General features: G+C 43.5%; 2 protein-coding genes across 3 annotated transcripts in view; one reads left to right on the top strand and one right to left on the bottom strand.

Moving 5' to 3' along the window:
• The first annotated feature begins 338 nt into the window (after nucleotides 1-338).
• On the top strand, nucleotides 339-15,848 carry PSME3IP1 (proteasome activator subunit 3 interacting protein 1). The gene is made up of 7 exons (XM_067302763.1): nucleotides 339-433; nucleotides 3,906-4,046; nucleotides 4,236-4,334; nucleotides 7,761-7,883; nucleotides 11,709-11,841; nucleotides 13,798-13,862; nucleotides 15,077-15,848. Exons 2-7 carry the CDS (start codon nucleotides 3,917-3,919, stop codon nucleotides 15,292-15,294), a joined length of 768 nt encoding a protein of 255 aa, XP_067158864.1. The 5' UTR covers nucleotides 339-433; nucleotides 3,906-3,916; the 3' UTR covers nucleotides 15,295-15,848.
• A 3,585-nt stretch (nucleotides 15,849-19,433) lies between these two features.
• The window catches only part of CPNE2 (copine 2), a 92,132-nt gene continuing 91,009 nt past the window's right edge, over nucleotides 19,434-20,556 (bottom strand). For both annotated transcript variants that reach the window (XM_067302761.1, XM_067302762.1), the window contains one exon: nucleotides 19,434-20,034. In XM_067302761.1, the coding sequence (XP_067158862.1) occupies nucleotides 19,927-20,034 (108 nt within the window). In that variant the 3' untranslated portion in view covers nucleotides 19,434-19,926. The remainder of the gene's footprint in view (nucleotides 20,035-20,556) is intronic.

Below are 20,556 nucleotides of genomic sequence, written 5' to 3'. Positions count from 1 at the left end.
GAAAGATGGAGGCCACACACCGACCATCCCCGCCCCGCCCCGCCCCCCGCCGTCTCCCGGGCGACCCGCCCCTGCCCCGCCCCGGCCCCGCCGGGCAAACCTCGCCCAATCCCGGCGCGGGGCCGCCCTGACGTCGCCTCGCAGCCAATCGCCGGCGCGGGGCCGCCCTGACGTCGCCTCGCAGCCAGTCGCCGGCGCGCCCCTCGTACGCGCGGAGTGGCGGCCGTCTGCCCTCCTTCCCGTAAGAACGGCTAGGATTGGCTAGCGGGGGGAGGGGCTGCCTGTGGAAGAGCTCTCTCGATTGGCTCTCTCGGGAGGAAGGGGCGGGGCGACCGGCGGCGGCGAGCGAACCGGGGCGGTCCTGCGGGAGGGGATCAATGGCGGCGCTCTAGGTTGGGCTGCGCGTCTCTCTGTAACGGGCCAACGGGCCGCGGTACGTGCTGGCGGCGCTGCCCGCGGCCACAGCCCCGGGCAGGGGCGGAGGGGGGGGCCGGGGCTCCGAGAGCGCGGGAGGAACCGGGCCGGGCCGGGCTGGGCTGGGCCGGGCCGGGCCGGGCCGGGCCGGGCTGGGCTGGACGAGCGCGGGGGCCGGAGGGGGCCGGGGCCCTGCAAGCGGGGACTCGGGCCGGGCCGGGCCGCCCCTGGGGCTCGTTCCCGGGGCGGTTCAGCCGCTGGGAAGCGGCGAAAGGAGGCAGCGGGGCGAGGCTGGGCGGCGCGGGCCGGGAACAGGCCTTGCCCGCCCCGGGCCTCCCCGGGGAAGCCGCCTTCCCTTTGCACGTCTGTGGGCAGCCCTGGAAAGCGGGGCCAGGGGCCCGGTGACGGTCCCCGGCTGCTGCTGCTCTCTTCGTGTCGGGCTCAGGGTTTGCTCCCCGGGGGCCTCCGGCTTGGCACCGGTGCCCTGTTTGGTGCCCTGTGGAGCTCCTAGGAGTTTGTTACAGCCGTGTGTTGATTTGCCCATTAATGATGGTGGTCTTAACGTGTTGGAAGGTGTACACGAGTACCAGGGATACCGCCTCTGCTGCAGACATGTTCCAGCCTGAGTAATGACAAGGACTGTGAATTTTTATTTTTAAATAGTGGGATTGTTACCATCTAATAGCACAAAAAAAGCCCAATTTACTGCTTGGACTTGTATTCTTGTGCAGTTACAATGATGGCGTCTGGTTTCCTCATTAAAACATAGTCACTGGACAAGCAGGTTAGTAAGAGGGCAGCTTCCAAGCATATGAAGTATTTCTTCTGGTTTGGAAGACTTTGTGGGTATATGCATGTGTGAGATGGGGGAAGGAAAAGAATACAGCAGGATTAGCAGACCTTTAAGTGCACATATATCTACATGCTTTGCTGTATGATTTTTTTTTTTTCCATCTCTGTGCCCCGGGATGTGGTTGTCAATAGAGTTGTCATTTGATGACATATGTGTCATTAGATGCCACTCTCCAGGATTATAGTGAAAGTACCTTAGTTCTACGTCACATCATAATTCAAGCCTAATCTGCTTCAAGTATTTTACAATATATTGCTTAAGTGAACTGGCTGAACCAGAAGGCAGATGGTTTGCTGTTGAAAGCTTTAGTCCTAAGATGGTACTGTGTCCTTGCTGACTCTGTCTCTTCATTTAGCTTTTATGGGTTTTTTTTTTTGTTTGTTTGTTTGTTTGTCACCATAGTAGACGTTTCCTGCCTAAAGGACAGGTTGAAGTGACACAAGTGGGGAACAAAATTTTCTTGCTTATGCAACACTTCAGTAGGAAAGCTGGTCTTGTGATTAGGGCCAGTGTTCAGGAGAGAGCTTCAATTTTCAGTTTCTCTACAGATTTTCTGCTCAAACCACTTTTGGAAATGACATTCCAAAGTGCACATGTGCCATGCTTCCTGGAAACTGGACTCATCTTAGGGGTGGGTTTTTGTTAGATTAAAAAAGGAAAATCACCAGCCCTTGACCTCTCCTTCCTTTCTCTACCTTTAAGAAGAGAATCTTTTTCTTTTCTTCTTTGTCTTGTTTTGTTAGTTCCCATCTTACAAATACCTCATGTCTTAGCAAATATTTGTACAGCGCTTAACCTAGATCTCTGCTGGGACCTCCATTTGTCACTTGTGGTACAAACAATAGCCCACAAAAGCATCAGTTTCTGTAGGAGTTTCAGGCCTCTGCTTCCTGTAGGAGTGGTTCTTTGTGGTACAAAGGAAATATGATAAACTGGTTCCTTCCATTGCTTTTGAGTTATTGCCTCCTTCCCAAGAAGAATATAGGTACTCGGTTTTGTTCCAGTGTGGAAAGGCAGGCAGAGCTAGATCCTAAATGAATAATACTTAGCAGTGTGTGGCAATTATCTGTAGTCCTTGAGATACTTGCTGAAGTTATATTGAGGAAATATGAAGAAACCAGAAAAGTGTGATGCTAGCATGACTTTAAATGTATAGCTATTGATCCTGTGTTTATATTGTACTGGAGTATACAGGCTTGATATAAGAAAAATAAATTAGCATTAATGCCTCTTGTGGCCCATGGAGCGGGCAGAATAACTTGGAGGAGCCACTTAAGACTTGCACAAGCAGTCTGTCGTCGTTTCATCCTGGGGTTGTAGGTGTCAAGACCATGAATTTCCTTTTTAGGATGTCTCTGTGGAGGATCTCCACCCTGGGCCTAGTATTGAAATGGGATACCTGCCCAGTACTCAAAGATTACAGTCTCTTGAAGTAGACGGCAGGTTTGTTAAGAGTCAAGGAGCTGTACTTGCTTGGTTTGGTAATGCTGCTCCAATCTCTTAATCCCAGCCTCACTGCAGCCAGAAGGAATTCCCTCTTTCCCTCACCTTTTGGGTTCTCTATAACCTTGCCAAAGAACTTGATTTTTTTTTTTCTTTTTTTCATATCTAATCTCTGTTAATTTCCACGCACACGTTCGCACATGCTCGCACAGGCTCACACCACTCTAAACGCCCTGGTTCTGAAGTTTCTTCATGCTGCCTGCACGCTATTAGAGAGCTATTAGGGTGAGTAGGAGAGGCAAGCTCTGACCCTACTTTCTCTGGGAGTGGTGGTTACAATAATGTCCTCGTGAGGACAGGAGGTTTGGGCTGGGGCATGCCAAATTGCTCTCTGGGGATGATGCACGCATCATCTTGACACACAGCGATGCAAAAGGCTTCGGAAGACTGGAGAGTTTAGCTGCTAATTTCTGAAATCACTGAAAATAGGCATACTTCAAGTTTTCACAGGATGGGCAAAAACTTATGTAAAATGAAGGCTGAGTTTCATGTTGAGAGCGGAGAGGTATAGGAAGTGAAAGAAAAGCATGTGAGAGGCTTTTCTTTTTTTTTTTTTTCTTTTTTTTTCTTTTTTACCTCTCTTTCGTTTGCCAAGGTAAATCCAAGATGAGGTGAGGAACATTACATTAAAATGTCACTTTTAGAAAAGCATCCCGAGGCAGACAACTAACAGGGAAGACGTAACTATGAGAAATAGTAAAGAAAGAATAATAGGTGGTGCTATTAGTCTTACCAGTTTTGCAGCAATTAGGTATTTCAACGAGTGCTTACTGGTCTTTAGACAACTGAAGTTATTATTCATCCCCTAATGTTATGGGTAATTTTACTGGTGTAAAAGGTATTCTGTGTCTTTAGACTGTAGTATAAGAATGTAACATCTACTTTTTATATCTTGATATACTCATTTATCTCCCTACCTCTGAAAACATCCTACAAGAGATGTGAATTGGGTAGCGTTTTTTAACAATTTGTATCAAGCGTTATTCTGTATTTTTAGTTTCTAGGCTCCACTGCTTTCTCTCTGAAAGAATCTTATAAGTGCAGCAGGTCTGCTTTTCAGGCTGGGTAGTAGTAGCCTCGTGTGCTGACGAGTGAAGTCAGGCCTCTGGTGTCTTTCCTGTTGTGTTTTTGACAGCCTGTCCCACAATGGATGGGGGAGATGGTACTGCTGACCTTGTGATTAACAAGAGGTTTGTGTCTGAAGCGGAGCTAGAGGAACGGCGAAAGAGAAGGCAAGAGGAATGGGAAAAGGTCCGAAAACCTGAAGATCCAGAAGGTATGGAATGTATTTTAATGATTTTAGGAAAGAGATCCAAGAATATTTCACTTTCATGGCAAATGGAAGTAGAGGGGTAATAGCCTATATTTTGCAAGTTCAAAAGATCAAGTGAAGAACTTAAGAACTGTTGGTGGCTTAGTGTGTCTAATGTATGGTCTCATTTCATGATTTTTTCCTTTCTTTCAGAATGCCCGGAAGAGGCATATGACCCACGTTCATTGTATGAAAGACTTCAGGAGCAGAGAGAAAAGAAACAGCAGGAGTTTGAGGAGCAATTTAAATTCAGTAAGCACCAACAGTTATTATTTTGAACTGAAAAACAGCAAAAAGACAGTAGATTTTCCTGCAGATAATGTATTATTCTGTACGCCAAGACAACACTGCACACATGTGAAACTCAAAAGTTGCTTGCATTTATTAAGCTTCATTCCTGTAAAATTTGGAATATCAGGCTTGTTTTGCACATTAAACAAACAAAAAAGATCCTGACATCAGTTCATGGAAAAGTGGAAATGTAACCTGGTTTCCTGACTCCTGAACTCATGCTGTAACACAAGACCATCATAAGTGAATCAATAAAAATAAATACTGTTCCAGCCGGTGTTACATTTCCTACCCATAATTAGTTGAGTCAAACTTCTGTGAATGATTTGAGGTCAGGATTAACATTCAGAAGAAGTAAATATACAGGAGCTGATTCTTCAAAAACTGGATACTTGGCTCTTGTGGAAATGGAATGAAAACCTAATTTCTACTGATGTTTGAATTTCTGGTTTTATAGAAGAAGCCTTTGCATTGTATTACCTGTATATGTGCTGCTGTGTGCAAAGATGATAATGAGAACTAGAGAAGTATTAGTCAACCATTTGGGGAGAAAGGTAACTATTGTGTCTATCTAAAGAGAAGTGAGGATGATACTGTGGGACTCCATTTTAAGGTGGGTTCTAATCGATTTTGGTTCTTTAGCTGGAAGCCTTATCCTCAAACTGTTGCTTTCTTTAAGCTCTGATTTGCATAACTGGATTTTGTCTAGAGTTTCTTATTGTTGCCACACAACAAAACTATTTGTTTCCATTATGGCACAGTGTTTGAGTTCTATTAAATACACTCCCTGATCCTGCAGATACTACCAAGCACAATGCTAATTCCCGTAATGGCCTCACTAATTTTTGTAGTATATACTTGCCTGCAGCCAAATTGCTTTGGGAGACGATCAGTGTTGGGAGGACTATGGACCACCAGTTTACCTAATCAGAGCTGAGCCAAATTTGGCCTTTTGTGACAATTTTTGTCCCTTCACCTGCTTTAATTTCCCTTAAAAATGGTTACAAGTATTTCAACTATCCACAGGAATTTTGGAGGAGTAGGAAATGAGTTCTGTTTTTCTGCCTTGTCATTCAGATCAGTCAGAATTGATGATGGGACTGGGAGAGAGAAAGCATTAAAGCTGAAAAATTATGTCTGCATAAGCGCACAAAATTAGTTAGTCTAAACCTTGTGTAGATAAGAGACAATATACAGACTAACGATTCTTCCTTCTGCCAGATTATTCAGCATTGAAAAAATTTGTCTTCTAGTGTTTACCTTTTTAAAATAAAACCATTTTACTATATCATTTTGAATGAAAAATATAACCAGTGTCCTCTAACTCACCACTTTTAAACTTTCTTTCTAAACAATGATGGATAATCAAAATGAGGATAAATGGAAATTGTTTCCTGTCTCTTAACTTGCACTATTATTGGTAGTGGTGAAAAGTACAGAGATGAGCATTAATGTAGATCTTCAGCTGTCCCTACAGAATTCTTTCTGACCTACTGCTGTTAGAACCGCTTTTGAGATGGAGAGTTTCCATTTTACTTCACTAAACATTTAATCCAGGTCCTCTTTGATGATATGACTAACCAATTTGTGTCCCAGTGGCCACCAGGCAACTGACTGCGAGTGCCTAGAAGTTGACTACTTCTAATAGCTGTCCAAATTAACTGCTTCCCTTGCCCAGTTGTATTAGATCTGTAGTGTCTTTGCTTTGTTTTAGGAAACTTGTAAACCAAGTACTGGAATGAGAAGCATCTATGAGAGAGAGGTTGGGGAAATAAGCCAAATACTGCTTTTAAGGCAACCCTTACAGAATAACACTAATGAGATACCTGCTATCTGGAGAGCAAATGCTTCTTTCTACTAAATACTTCTTTCTTCTAAAGGACTATTTAGTAGGTAAGCTCTGTAATGCCAGCCATAAGAACCTCTTCAGATGCTTCTCTTAGTTTTCAGATCAGGCAGCCATACAGTGAAATTAATTCATGTCACTTGCATCAAAAAATGTCCAGAGTTTCACTGCTTTTGCTGTCTGTTTGAAGAGGCCCTGAACGGTAGTGAATGGTACAAGTTACTGTTTGGACATGTAGGAATGAGTTCTCCGTTCTTACAGTTGGAAAGACTAGGGTTCAATGTTTAAAAAGTAACCTTAAAAATTGATTTCTAGACCTCTTCCATCAAAAACAGAAGTTTGCTGATTATCGGTGTGAAAGGATTTATTAACTTGTCATTAAAGTGAGTAGGACTTGACTATGTGAGTGGAGATTAAAAACGTATGGCTGCCTCATGTAAAGGCCTAAAAATCCTGATATGGAATTAAACTGTAATGAAGACTAAAGGTGGTGTACAGGCTAAGATTTCTTAGGATGACTGGAAACAGAAAGATTAGGTCTTTTTAAAACAGCATTTTTATTACCTTTCTAAATATATCATTTTGACTGAGAGACATTGAAAATTTGCAGAACAGAAATTCAAAGACCTTCATACTGAACTAGTGTGTACTCTTCTTGAAGGAAGATAAAATGTTTACGTGTTTAGAGATCATTTATTTTTATTTATTTTTAGTTTGAAGTTAAGACTTGTTTTGAGTCTTTTTTTTTTTTTAACAGATGTTGATCTCTGTTAAATCTCTAGTTTTTTGCTTTAAGAAAATGTACTTCCTAGTTTGAGGCAAGATTTATGCGGAGAAGTAATGTCTTTTTTCCAACTACTGGTTAATTTAATAGTGCATTTGGAGGTGACAGGTTTCACTCACTGTCTAAAACCAAAGCAACAAATATATCATTGCTTAATGTGTGTTATTCCTTATTTTGTGTAACCTGTTCCAAATGGCCACTCAGAACCGAAGAAAGGCTGCTTGTGTGAAAACTTGGTCGGTTTTCCCTAATTGTATCAGCAAATCTAGTAGCACTACATGGCTTCTTTCTACAGATTTTGCCTTGCTTTTCTCCTTAGTAATACTGCTATGTTTGAACTGTGTTAGTCTGTTGTCGTTTGTGTGCTTGAATGTTTAGGAGTTCAGGCTTGTCAGCGTCCAGTGTCATTAACCGGCAAGTAATTTTACTTAATTAGAGAAGCAAGCAGATAGCTTATCCTTCATGGGGTTTGCTTTGTACCCTTTACTTGGCTGTATAGGGTAACTGCTAGAGTACACGATTTACTCTGCCACCCAGGACTCTACTCCCCACGTTCCCAGTGCTCAGTACAAGTTGTCCTACCTCAGCGGTGTTAAAAATGTCGTCGGCAAGATGTGGATGGTTACCTCTGTTTTATGAGGCACTTTGAAATCACTGAATGAAAAATGCTATAAGAGAATGGCTAACTAATGCGAGACAAATACCTACTCTCCAAATGGCTTTAGTTTATAAATATGCATTCTTTTCCTTTATTCAGAAAATATGGTAAGAGGCTTAGATGAAGATGAGACACATTTCCTTGATGAGGTTTCTCGGCAGCAGGAGCTAATAGAAAAGCAACGAAGAGAAGAAGAGCTGAAAGAACTGAATGAATACAGAATATCCTTTGCACTGAAGTGGCTAGCAGTTGTATATAGGAGATTAAGAGACTGTACTGTAGTTTTATTTTGTAATTCACAGTCTTCCTATAAAACCACTGTACAGAACATGTATAGTAATCACCTTTTAAAGTTTAACCTTTTTTTTGTAGTTTTGATCTCCCATTATAGTGTGTTTGTCTGTTTTTGTTTTTTTTTCCCCCCATGTCTTCAATATTTTTCCTTTCCCCCAATTGCTTTTTTTCTTATTGAGAGCATGAAATATCAAAGCCAAAAAGAGAAAGTGTATGTAAAGGAAACACAGGCTATTACTTCTAATCTTTTGTTTTCGTCCTTTCATTGAAAACCAAATATTATTGAGTTGTTTTTAACTGTATATTAGCTGTTCTTAAGGTACCTGTTTGAAATAGTGTTTGAATTGCTCTCTCCATTATTCTGTTTGAAGTATTAGGTATGTTTTCCCCTGCTGATAGCTGCAGGATGAGAAATTAAGAGTAAGTGAACCAGCCATGCAGATGTGACTTTCTTTCGGGAAGCCGGCACCAGTGGAGGCTTGGCTGCTTTGGATAATACAGTCTTTCAGACAGTGCTTAGGACGAGCCAGTTACGATTTGCTGTTAAATGCCACTGTTCATGAAGATGTGCTGGAGAGCAATATAGGATGCTTTTTCTCTCTAATCTTTGCCAGGGAGGGGAGGTTGGGAATGATTTCAGGACTTCTGCCTGTGCTAAGCTGAACGTTGTTTTTTAAGGGTCAGGAGGAGAAGTGGTTTACCTTGTCTGTGCAGAAGCTGATGGTTCCTTCGCCTCTTTTTGAATCCTGATGAAAATCATCATCAGTGAACAAAGTGTGAGTTCTCTAGGATGCTTTGGTATAAATGAAAGAGTTTATGGACACAAGGAAGAACAAACAGCTCATATTTGAACTGACCAAAAATAGCGGGCAAAAAAAGCTGAATAATGCTGGTGCTACAGAGATCTGCATTACCACGTATTACTTATAAATCTTCTCCACTACAGATTATTAACTTGATTGTGTGTTCTGTGAAGAACATCTAAGTTGTCTCACCAATTTATCTTTAGGAAAAAGGCAATACTGTTACATTTTTCCCTTGAGAAATAAGCCATAGCTGGCAGATGGGTTTGGAATATTGCCTTGGTCTGTTGGATCTAATGATGGGGTGTTCATGGGATATATTTAGGTTCTGTGATATTTGCTTGCAGGCCTGGCAGATTCAGGGATGTGCACTATAGGACTGTGCTGTAGAAGCAGCTGACAGCTGTAGTTAGGTCACATATGTCCAGGGATGAACCGTACCAGCCCAGAAGGAATGTTCTGTTGTCTTGAATTAGCCACATTATACGCTGATCCCTGAACTTACTGAACAGGGCCTCTTCCAAACTTAGCGCTTCTAACCTCAGTCTTTGCAGCCTTAACAATATCTTCTGATTTTTGTATCCAAAGTCTTGCTGTAAATTAAACTGTAGAACTCATTGCTAATGGCATTTATAGAGGGAGATGCTTTTGTCTGAGGTCACCTCATCTCACAAAAAGCTGAGAAGTTTTGCCCATTCTTCTTCCTCATTCCACCTTTTTTTAAACCTAATGTTGCAGGCAACCTCAGAGCAACTTGCAAAGTGGCTCATCTGCCAACTTTTGGTGGTAGTCTTTCAAAATGCAAAATATGGTTCTTTACAGCATTAAGTATAAGCAGATTGTTACTAAAGGTTTATCGCTGTAGTGACAAAATGCACTAGCTGCTGTGCAAACCTTCTGCATCTAGTGGTGCCGCACAAGAGCTCTTCCAAACTAAAAAGAGGAAGGTCAATTCAGTGGGTTTGATTATTTGGTCATTTGCATGGATATGTAGAAATTTTGCTTCATACTGCATGATTGTTTTTTGCTTTTGCTCCTTAGCCTACTCCTTCATGATTGTCTGATTTTGTTTAATTAAAGATTTTACAGATTTTTTTTTTTTAAGCCAGTTCCAAGAAGTGTTAGAGAACAACTTCTTCTTGTCTTAAATATTATGCAAACATAGAAAGAACCCCTCTCCAAGGAACTTAAGCTTTCCTGTAGAACAGCTTTTTTTAGTGCAGTTGACATTTAAGATTGAGACATTTATTTTAATATAATCTTACTGAGAGAGGACACACTTTTGCTAGGTATAGTGTTACATTAGCTAGCAACTGCAGTACATGTAAAAATCTGTTGAAGCTGATAGCCATTCATGTTAAATGTGCCGTGTCTCTGGTAGCTTAGGAGTATTAAGAGAATAGCATCCTGGACAAAAGCAAAAAGCCCATAATTTGATATCTTTGAAAAGAAAAGGCGTTGGTTTCCTCAGCAAGACTTTTGCAGTGCAATATTAGAAGGTAACAGGGCAGTGAACGTTAAGTGTGGAAGAGACAAATACTGCAGTGTGTAGAAACGTGTTGCAGTAGGAGCTATTTTGACATAAAACAAGCTTTCGGATTACTTCTAGTAGCCACAGGATGGCACTCCTGTGTCATCTTAAACAATTGAACAGCATGGTTTTGACTGCTGAGACATTTGGTTGAGGAAGGGATAAGTTTGGATTACTGATACATCCTTAGGAAAATCAAATAAAATCAAATATCATCTGAATGCTCACAATTTTGAAGTGATTGGAGACTTTGAGCGTGTCGTTTCAAAGCAAGGTGCAAGGGTTTTTAATTAGCAAGTACTCAGTGGAAAAGAAGAACAAACCTCTGCCACTTTAAATATGTGGTCCATCAGTATGAAATTCTCTATCTAATATTTACATGTAGCAGTTGGCATACCTGGGAAACTCAGGGCTTGGTTGTGTCATCTGATCAATGGAACTGTAGTCAAAGAAGACACTAATAGAAAACTAGATTTAAGGTTATAAACAAGTATCCTTTTAAGTTAGGCTAATTCTCCTTCACTATGTGCAATTGTAAAGTTTCACAGAAGCTTTTATGACTCCACTGTTACCTCATTACAAACGTGATCTTTGAGAGACTTCATTTTATGAGATGCAACTGAACGTTAATCATGTTATAGGGGACAGGACTAGATACTGCCGTAGGAGGAGATCTATTAGTGTACTTTCAGATCGAGTGTGCCTTAATAAGGGATGAAGCTCCTTCTTATCCAGTCTGAGAAGTTTAAACTTCTCCACTTCATTATAGGTTTCATCTGCACCCCACCTTTCTAACACTGTTTTAAGCTACTTATTTTTTCTGTGCGTTCATAGTCTTTTGGGTGAATGTTGGACCCCATACACCCTTGATTGGATTTGCCTCTTTCCTTTTGGATTTGGTGTTCAAACTGGCAATGAATGAGCAATCTGCTTCAATAATAACATTGTGGCCCTTGCAAAGAAATGAGCTGAAAAAAGTTAGTGTGATAAGTACTAATACAGAAAACTGAACTGTTTTGCTTTGGCAGTAGAGGGAAGTACTGGGTTGCCCAATGCGATTTTGGTCCAGTTCAACCTTTTTGTTTCTGTGACCTTTAGTAAAAGGCAGGAGGATGCACATGTTTATGGATGCTGGATGTGCTGTGTGTTTGCCCTTTCCTACTTCCAAAACGCAATTCCTATTCTACATAAGCTGTTATCTACTGCCTGGAGGTCTTTAAAGGGAGAGCTGGTACCTGAAGCAGCATCTAAGTGAAAAGTGTGAAGGCTCTTCTGACCGAAGGTGCCAGCTAAATGTCATTACAATAAATTTCTTTCTATGTAGTATGTGATTTAACAGCAGGGCTGGCTAAATATATCAAAGAGGAAGTATTTTTTCTCTCCATTCCTTCCTTATTGATCCTTAACCCTTAATTCACAGCACTCTCACCAAAGTGGGAGTCAGTACGGACCCAAAGAAGGAAACTGAGAAGAAATTGCCCATGAAGTCAGTGGAAAACAAGAACAAATTCTCTCAGGCAAAGCTGTTGGCAGGAGCTGTGAAACACAGAAGGTTAGTTTCACACCTCTATAAATTCATGAGGAACGGAACCTGGTTAACAGTGTAAAGGCAGGCAGGCCAAAACTGCCTCCAGAGAGTGAGGTGTGAACCTTAGCTCTAAAGAAAAAAGGGGGAAGGTATAAGAAAAGACCAGCCTTGTTTCTATAGGTTCTCACAAACTGTGGGGAAAACATGAGGCAATTCAAATAGATAAGCATGTGTAAAGCAAGTGGGTAGACTTCTTCATTCTAGAACTGCCAAGCTTGTGCAGTCTTGCTTTGGGATCCAGAGGCAATGTATTTTACATCTCTATTTGAAAATATCAGTGTCACCTCACTCGTGTAATTTGATTCATATCTGCATAATTCATCAGTTTATTTTATCTGTGTCTAAAGTTGAGGTTTTGAATTGTTGCTGGGAGCAGCATGCGGAAGAGGTAGGTTATGAGAAAAGAACTTTGTGTACTGATCTGACCTTAGGGCAACAGGCAAATTTTCCTTGTTTCTTGCTGATTTGCATTGATACAACATCACCCTTTCTATCTATGGTAGTTGGGTTCATGGTCTGTTTGCTATTTGGCCTTGGCCTGCAAACATAGCTGCTGATGTGCTACAGGTTATGGAGAAATTAGGTATCTGGGGCCAGATTTGTTTCCCATAGACTAGTCATCTACTATTCAGATGATCACTGACATCTAGAAATTAAGTTGGTGTTTTCGAATCTGTCCCAGACAGAAAGAGACGCTGTTTAGTTCCCAATACACCAGTACCTGTTTGCGTGTCTGGGGAAGTTGAATGTATGGGTTTTGGATAGTTGTTTGTTTGTTTTTTCTTTTTCTTTTTTTTTTTAGGGAAGAGGAGGAAAAACTCTTGACTGATAACATGCAACCAACAATGTTTTCTTTTCTCTTTAACTATTAGTACTTAAGCCAGTAGGATGTAGAGAAGGAGCTGGTATGTGCTTCATGACACATCTGAAGTCTGCAGATGGCATCTCTTTGAAGAGACTGACATGCCAATGCCATTACAGACTTCTCTGCAGTCTTCTATTTCTGCAGTGCTATTGTCTATTGCAAACTGGCCAAGGTCAAGTGTAGCATGAGTTCAGCATCCGCTCTGTGGGTTTTGTGGCTTGCCCGTAACTGGCTTCTACTCCCTGCACAGAATAACCTTTCATCTGCATTGCATGTCTTGACAGGGACAGAAAAGAATTAATGCACAGAAATGCTGGTATTTCATCACTGGAGTTCATCACAGCTGAGTTTAGGAAGCATGTGTTAATGTGAATGGCCTAGGATTGGGAACATGCAAGAGGGGAAAAAAACACTGACAAGGAAGAGCTATAGAAGCTCTGAAGAGTCAGAAGTCTGAGTAACGCTCCATTTCCCCAATACTGCTTTGGACCCAAATAGGATCCCTTTCTCTGTTAGGTCAGACGCTGCAGCTGCGTGTGAAATTCTGCAAAATTTACTAGGCTTCTTAGTGGGTACAGGATTTCTAGAAGTCTTCAAAAAGGCTCTCTAGGTGCTTGAGGGGAGGGTAAGAAAACCCTGGAAGGGGAAGAACACCAGTGTTGCACCAATAAGTGAAGTAATCATCCACTTGCTACTATTCAAGCATGTGGTCGTATGGAATGGCCGAAGCTTGTGTAGTCACCCCTGTCGGGTTACTTTCAGCTGGATAGGCAGCCCTGGAGTTAGCTGTGTATTACTGTGCAAGAAATCTGGCTTAGATTCCCAGAGGCATGTTTCTGTATCCCAGGGGATACCTGTAGTGTAGGTACTGAGTCTTTCTAGGATTCTGCCATGTTCCCTGAGGGGCCCCAGTTAACACCAGGTAGAAATGGTGATGGTCTTCAAGGGACTCTGCTGGAATTCTCTGTAGCATTTGAGGCAAAAATGTGACATTAACTTCACAGTAATCAAGTGGCTGCTTCTGAGGAACAAGACGATTCCTTGTTTGTTCACAGTTCGGATGGTGGTAACAGCGTGAAGAGGTTGAAACTAGACACTGACCATGATGAGAAGAATCAAGGTATGTCCTGATTTCTGCATTTGGGAAGCTGACTGCCTCTTGCCTGAATTGCTAACTTAATTACCAGTGTTAAATCTGATAGAGGGTTTGCTTTTCCCCTCCTTCATTATGCAAGGCAGCACAGACTGTGGATGGCATATTATCATCTCTTAAAGCATTGGAAATGGTAACTATAGGCACTGACAGATGTTGCAGCCATCACAGAAAATAGGGCTGGAAGGAGGCTTTATGGGTCATCAGTCTATCCCCTGCCTAAACCGCTCCTGACAGGTGTTTGTCTAAGCTGCTCTTAAATCTCCACAGTCAGAGATTGTGCACCCTCCTTAGGCAGTTTATTCTAGTGCTCAACTGATTTTACCCTTAAAGTGTTTTACCTGATAACTACTGTAAGTCTCCTTAGCTGCATTTCAAGCCTAATGTTTGTTGTCTGGTCCACAGGAGACAGGCAGAACAGATCGTTCCCTTCCTTTTCCCCCTCCTGGGTTGCCCCCTGCCACTGCCACACACACACACGCACTCCCCAGCAGCATTTGATGCGTTTATACACATCCACTGTTAACTTTTCATGCTATGAAGTGACCTTGTCCATCATGAAATCAATTTGTTTCGGGAAATTATGGCCAACTGTAAGGAAAATTAAGTTGCATTTCAGTCGTAGCTGTCATGGCTGCAATTGACTTGCTGTCAAGATACCCTGACACAAATAGGATGAGCTGCAATCATGTAATGACAACCCAAGGCACTTCCTGAAACTCCTTCTGTTCAGTTAACTTTCAGAACACTGGAAAAAACTAATTAGCTGTGGAAGATTGGAGACGTTGACTAGCAGAGCAATGGAACGAAACTTTTTCCTAACTATGCTGTTACATGGCACAAATATTCAATTACACAAAGCAGAGCTATTTATTCTTATTTAGTGGGCTTGGTATTTGACAAGCATCTAACTGACAACTTTGGAATAAAAATCTGTAATGCCAGCACGGAGCTGGACTTGAACTAGTGATGAGAAAAAAATCCCTTGAGGTGGCAAGTCCTTCCTGTCAGAACAGCTTTAGTGTAGCATAAAGCTGCCTTATGCTTTAATTAAATCCTGCATTCATCCACTACTGATGTGGCCATAGCAGGTGAATGGCACACAGCTGTTCCTGTGCTGTGAGGCTGATTAAAAGCCCTTTCCTCCACTCTTGTTTTTGACTAAGGTACCTTTCTTTCAGAAAAACCATCCGGTGTTTCCTTGGGGAGCAGCTCAGTGGGAGGCTCCACAGTCCACTGTCCCTCAGCAGCCGTGTGCATTGGGATCCTGCCTGGCCTGGGCGCCTACTCGGGAAGCAGTGATTCCGAGTCCAGCTCGGATAGCGAAGGCACTATTAATTCCACTGGAAAGATCGTCTCCTCTGTCTTTCGTAGCAACAGTTTCTTTGATGGTCCATAACAAAATCCGTCCATGTGTAATGTAGTGCGGAGTATCTTCCACAGCCCTGGTGGATGCTTGATGCATCCTTCTGCCCCAAATATAATCTTCCTAGCTAACCTTTCAACTTTAAACCTTGGTACCCTCAGATTCTTCTAAAATAACCCATTGAATCCTCCTTTTCTTTTTTCTTTTTTCTTTCTCCCAACTTTCCATTTCTGGGGTGCATACTGAGCCTGAGAGAAAGGTTGCCACCCTGAACCAGAGGACAGACCTACTAATGTAATCAAGGTCTGTGGACAGGGAGGAGAAGGCATTATCTTTTAAATTTCTTAAGGAAAGAAAAAAGTTTCCTGGTGATCTAAGAAGTTTACACAAGACTAACAGGCAGAAAATATTCACTTGAAGCACTGAAGTCTTGTAGAAACAGCCATGTGTTCTGTTTTAAAATGTCATTTTTATTCTGTATTTGAGAAATGGGGGCAGAATAAAAATCAAACAGATGGTGAAGTGTAGATTGCCATGACACTGTAAAGAAGTTTTAGTGTTACATGATTAAAGACATTCTGAATGCATTTCTCTCCTGGCTTGTGCCATTCATAATTGTGCCCATTCCATTAAGCAATTTCTGCTGTACCCAACCAGCCCCTTGCCCAAACCACCATCCAAGAGACGTGCAAGCCAGCCTCCTGCAAATGCGGAGACAGTGAGGCAAAACTCTTGTTCTGAATGAGTTCAGAGAAACTGTAGCTGACTGCTCTACTAAAAAACCTATTGCTCCTGTACCAGCACTTGAAAAATCATTCAGCTTTTCTGCAATAGCTTCCTGAAGAACATGAATCCAGAGCAGGTGGGATATCTAGGTCAAACCTTTTTGTGTGCGTGCACACACCAAAGAACTCTACCATCCTTTGCAGTAGAAGAGTGGACAGTTACTGAAGTTTTTTTGGGACATAAGAAGCCTTAAATGGGAGTACTTATGAGTGGCGTGGACAAGGGCTGCAGTCATGAGCAATAAGCAGGCTGTGAAAGCCGAGGACCCCCCCTTTTCATCTCTACACACAAACGGTGCTGATGGGAGGCTGGTGGGTTGGAACAGCTAGACTTGACTGCTCAAGGGTGGGAATTTCTTTATGACAGTCTCCCACATGGCAGTCCTGCTCTACTTACTAGACTCAGAAGTGTCTGAGCTTCTGAGAAAACAGGTGGGAGGGGAAGAGCTGATGTGTACATACCAAAGTACAGTTATCTGAATGTGACACTGAGCAACTGGGAAGGCAGCAGCTGGAATAGAAATGGTGAGAGCCTGTAGTAGGATTCCTGCCTTATGTCAAGGGTTGAACTTTCCTGGAGGAAACAAGGAAAGTTATTATGCTGAAAATATCTTCAGTGCTTTCCCCAAGCCTCTCCAGCAGGAATACAAGCCACAAGGGGCAGAGTTTTTTCTTAGGTTGCTGGACACGGAATCTTTTCAGTGTGGCTCATAATGATGCCAACATTGTCTCATGGTATTACGTATTTGTGCCTTTGCTGTTGGTTTACAAAGCCCTGTCCCACAATGGGGACATCAGTGAATTATTTAGCACTGGATCCCCTGCAAACACCCTGTGACCCCCTTGTTTTTCTGAGTGGCCTGGCACCTCTTGCGTTTGCTCCAGAGTTGCTCTTGCCTCTTCACTAGCTTTTGTAATTATGGTGCTTTCAGGTGGCAAATAACAGGATCTCTTGCTGCCTCCCTAATGCTTTGCTTTTGATGACTTTCATTGCACTTAGCTATGGAGTGAAAGGGAAGTGGCACACACAAATGTGCCTGTTCTTCTTGAAAGGTGCACGTGCAAGAGCCTCGAGCAGCTGAAGTGAGAAATGTAGGTGTCCTTGCCTTGTCTTGTTAGATCACAGTAATCTCTAAATATTGTCAGAACAGCCTGGCCTGGCTGTGAACATGCTGGGGATCGCTTTTCTGGGTGATGTTTTGTACAACCACAGTCAAGCAAAGTGGTTGTGCTGGATTCAAACAGAAACTTTGGGATTTTGCAGCCAGTTTTGAGCAGATGTGGTGTTCTTCAAGGGCTGTACATGAGGCCAGAAGGGAGGTCCTGCTGGCTATATTAGACCCTGCGTGGCCAGAAGGAGCCATAACTCAGTCAAAGCAGGCATGTGCGACCCCTCTTTCCTCTCATTCCCAGGAGAGCAGGAGTAGGGCAGTAGCGGGATCCCTTTTGCTCATCCAAGGCTTTGAGTTTGAGTCATCTCCTCCAAACTACTCCTGTGGCCTGGCCTGTGTAAATGAACTGCAGAGCAGTCCCAGCTGCAGTCAGTATGTTTACTTGCCCTGTTCACCTTCTTACACTCCAAAGTCATTTGAGGCCAAAATAGTTAAGTGCGTTCAGAGATCTGCAGGGGCACAAAGACTGCAAGGGGTAGAGGGTAGCTTAGACCTTCTGAAAACAGCAGCGGTGGCAGTAACTCTGCCTTGGGGAGGGCATGCTAGGGAAGAATGGATGACTCCATCAACTCTGTCATTTAGTGGTGCACTGGATTTTTTTTTTTAAGACCGTCCCTCTGTATTTGGTACAACTGCATAGCATCTGCTTCATCTCCTTTCCAAGGACTCTGCTTCATAAACTACTTGTTGTCTGAGCTAGTTGTTAAGGCTTCAGAGAGGTGTTAAAAAAAAAAAAAAAACTGCTGGCAGAAGAGCTTGTTGCTAGTGCAGCTGTATGCGAGGTTTTCTTAAAGAAAGAACTATTCTCTCCTGAGCCACAGACTTTGAGCTGGAAGCTGAGCATTACAGAGCCTGCTTAGGAGGCAACTGGAACCATATACACAGCTCTTTTTTAAACCAGCCACCTTTCAAAGCCAGCTTCCCCATTTGGGAAAGGGGGTTGGGTCCCCCCCCCCCCCCCCCCCCCCCGCTCCTTCCAGGGACCTTTGCAAGGACACACTCTTTCACCAAGCAGCCCCACCTTTACCAAGGATGAGGCTGGCACAGGTCCTCGCGCCACTGAGCCATACTTGGACCTGCTGGGGACAGTGGTAGGGCCTCACCATCAGCTTTGGCTCTGTGCTCTGGCCATGGCGTGTGCAAGCCGGCTGCGGGGCTGCCTGCATGATGGCAGTGTGGCTGCAGCAGTGACAACCAGCCATTTCACGATGATGGTCGGTGACAATCAGCGGTGCCAATGTGGCACGCACATGTGCAAATCTGCTGCAGGCTTTACTTGGGGGGGGGGGGGGCAGCAAGGAGACATGACACTCCCACTGCAAGCAGCTTAGCTAACAAGGAGGAGGCACGTCAAGCCTAACTGAGTTTGAGCTGAGGCTGCATTGCTGGTGATGCCTGTAAGGTATGCAACTTTCTACCAGCCATCTTCAAAAGGCCTTAATCTAGTTAACAACAGAACAAAGCAGTAATTAGCGCTGAAGATATCACTTTTCTGATCCTCCGCTCAAAAGAACTCCAAGAGACTAGGATTTAATTACCCAGGTGCCGCCACAATCACTCTTCTGCCAGCCAGCAGTGAGCTTTTGTTACTTAGACTTGGAAAGATTTCTAGAGAGGAAGCAGCAAGGAACCATCAGATTCTCTCACTGGTTTGATGCAGGCTCACTGGTCTTCTCCCTGGCCCAAAGAGCTGCACCCCTGCAAACTGCCCCCAGCTCAGGGGCAACCTGACCACCAAGTTACTGCCCATGCCCACATGCAGGAGGGGTGGGCAAAGCACTTGGTATGGCTTCCTCAGGCTCACAAAACTTCCCCAAGAAGTGGCCTGCTCATCTGTGGGTTTGTTGGGCTTTATTTTTTTTCCCCCACGCAGAAGAGTTTGCAGCTTTTGAGATAACTGCAGATGAGTCGAAGCAGTTGCAGCCCCAGCAACAGGCCTAGGGTTGCCTTAAAACGTCATCAAAGGCCTGGGAAGTAGGACCATCACCCTGCTGTCACTGCCCAAAAGGTTTTTTTTTTAAATCATCATCACAGTGTTAGGCTTCACGGTGCTGTACTGTGCGATGGAGTAATCCCTGGCCCAGCACTTGGCCCCTGTCCTCGGGTTGGGATGGCGCCACGCTCAGCCACGCTGTGCAGCCACCACACCAGCCTATATTTGAACCCCTGTTATGTGCTCCAAGACCTTTTGATGGTCCGACTGGATCGGAGAACCTTGTTTTAAATGTCCCGGTTTCTTTATTAACCTGAGTATAACAAATATAACATGTACACAGTATAAAAATGAACATAGAGCATGATAGAGGTACAACACAGATACATGACCTATACAAGGACCAGTTCATTGAATGGTAATAATAATAATAATATATTAAGTGTTTCATTGCTTGGAAAAAGCAAGTTTTGATTGTAAAAATTGTGTCTTGTTCCACTAAAATTATACAAAGTACATTCAATACTGAAAAGTGACTCAACAGAGCAGGACCAGGGCATGACCTGGCCTCTTAGTGTTACCTCAGCCCAGGACCGTACAAAATGAATCCAGCTGCTTCTCTGGGATGCATTTTAAGACCTTAACAATTAAATTAAGAAGTACAAATTTGGGTGTTTTGGGGAGGGTATTCTTCTTTTAAAAGCATGTGAAACATGCGCTTTCAGTAAAACCAACAGACTTCAGCGACATGCAGACGGCACTGCCTGGCACGGCTCTACGCAGGCTCCGAGTTGATGGGTGGCAGGTTTTGGTGCTTAAAGTACTGCACAACTTGCTGGGGCAGCTCTGCCAGCACAGCTTTGGCCAGAGTTTCCTTGGGGGCCTGCAGGCAACAAGAAACACAAGCATGAGAACGGCTGTAGGGCACAGACCGAGGGCTCAGTGCCGTTTAGGGGAGGCCACCGCAGGTGCCTAGAGAAGAGGAAGAGCAGGGCGAACACGAATGGCCCTTCCCCAGTACTTGCCCAGCTCCAAACTTTGGCATTTCACTTAATACCCTCTAGAGGCTGTACTGGAAGACACCATGAACGGTATCTAGCCGCCTCTTGACACTTAGGATTTCCTACACTTGGGCTTATTACATCTTCCTCGTGGGCGATAATTCCCTAGTGGGTAGGGAATAAAACATCCTCTGTAGGGTACAAAAAAACCAGGTATTGAGTAACAGTAAGTGAACTGGAAATACACTGATTTGTTGCAAAATAAAAGGAAAGATAAGCACAGTTTGATTTTCTGCATTCTTTGGCAATTCTGCTGGCAGCCAGGAGCGGCCAGCGCATGGCGTAGCCGGCGCCAACCCCCAGGCCAGGGCTGACTCCCATCCGACGGAGAACAGCGGAGGACT

This window comes from Apteryx mantelli, chromosome 10, assembly GCF_036417845.1.
Source record: "Apteryx mantelli isolate bAptMan1 chromosome 10, bAptMan1.hap1, whole genome shotgun sequence".
In the NCBI taxonomy this organism is placed as follows: domain Eukaryota; kingdom Metazoa; phylum Chordata; class Aves; order Apterygiformes; family Apterygidae; genus Apteryx; species Apteryx mantelli.
This window is presented reverse-complemented; position numbering and strand designations above follow the sequence as displayed.

What these genes read in the sequence shown, in the direction of transcription:
- PSME3IP1 (XM_067302763.1), top strand. Translation starts at nt 3,917, where the DNA reads ATGGATGGGGGAGATGGTACTGCTGACCTTGTGATTAACAAGAGGTTT. An exon ending in TGAGGAGCAATTTAAATTCA is followed by an intron (nt 4,335 to 7,760) that starts GTAAGCACCAAC and finishes TCCTTTATTCAG; the next exon opens with AAAATATGGTAAGAGGCTTA. An exon ending in GGAGCTGTGAAACACAGAAG is followed by an intron (nt 11,842 to 13,797) that starts GTTAGTTTCACA and finishes GTTTGTTCACAG; the next exon opens with TTCGGATGGTGGTAACAGCG.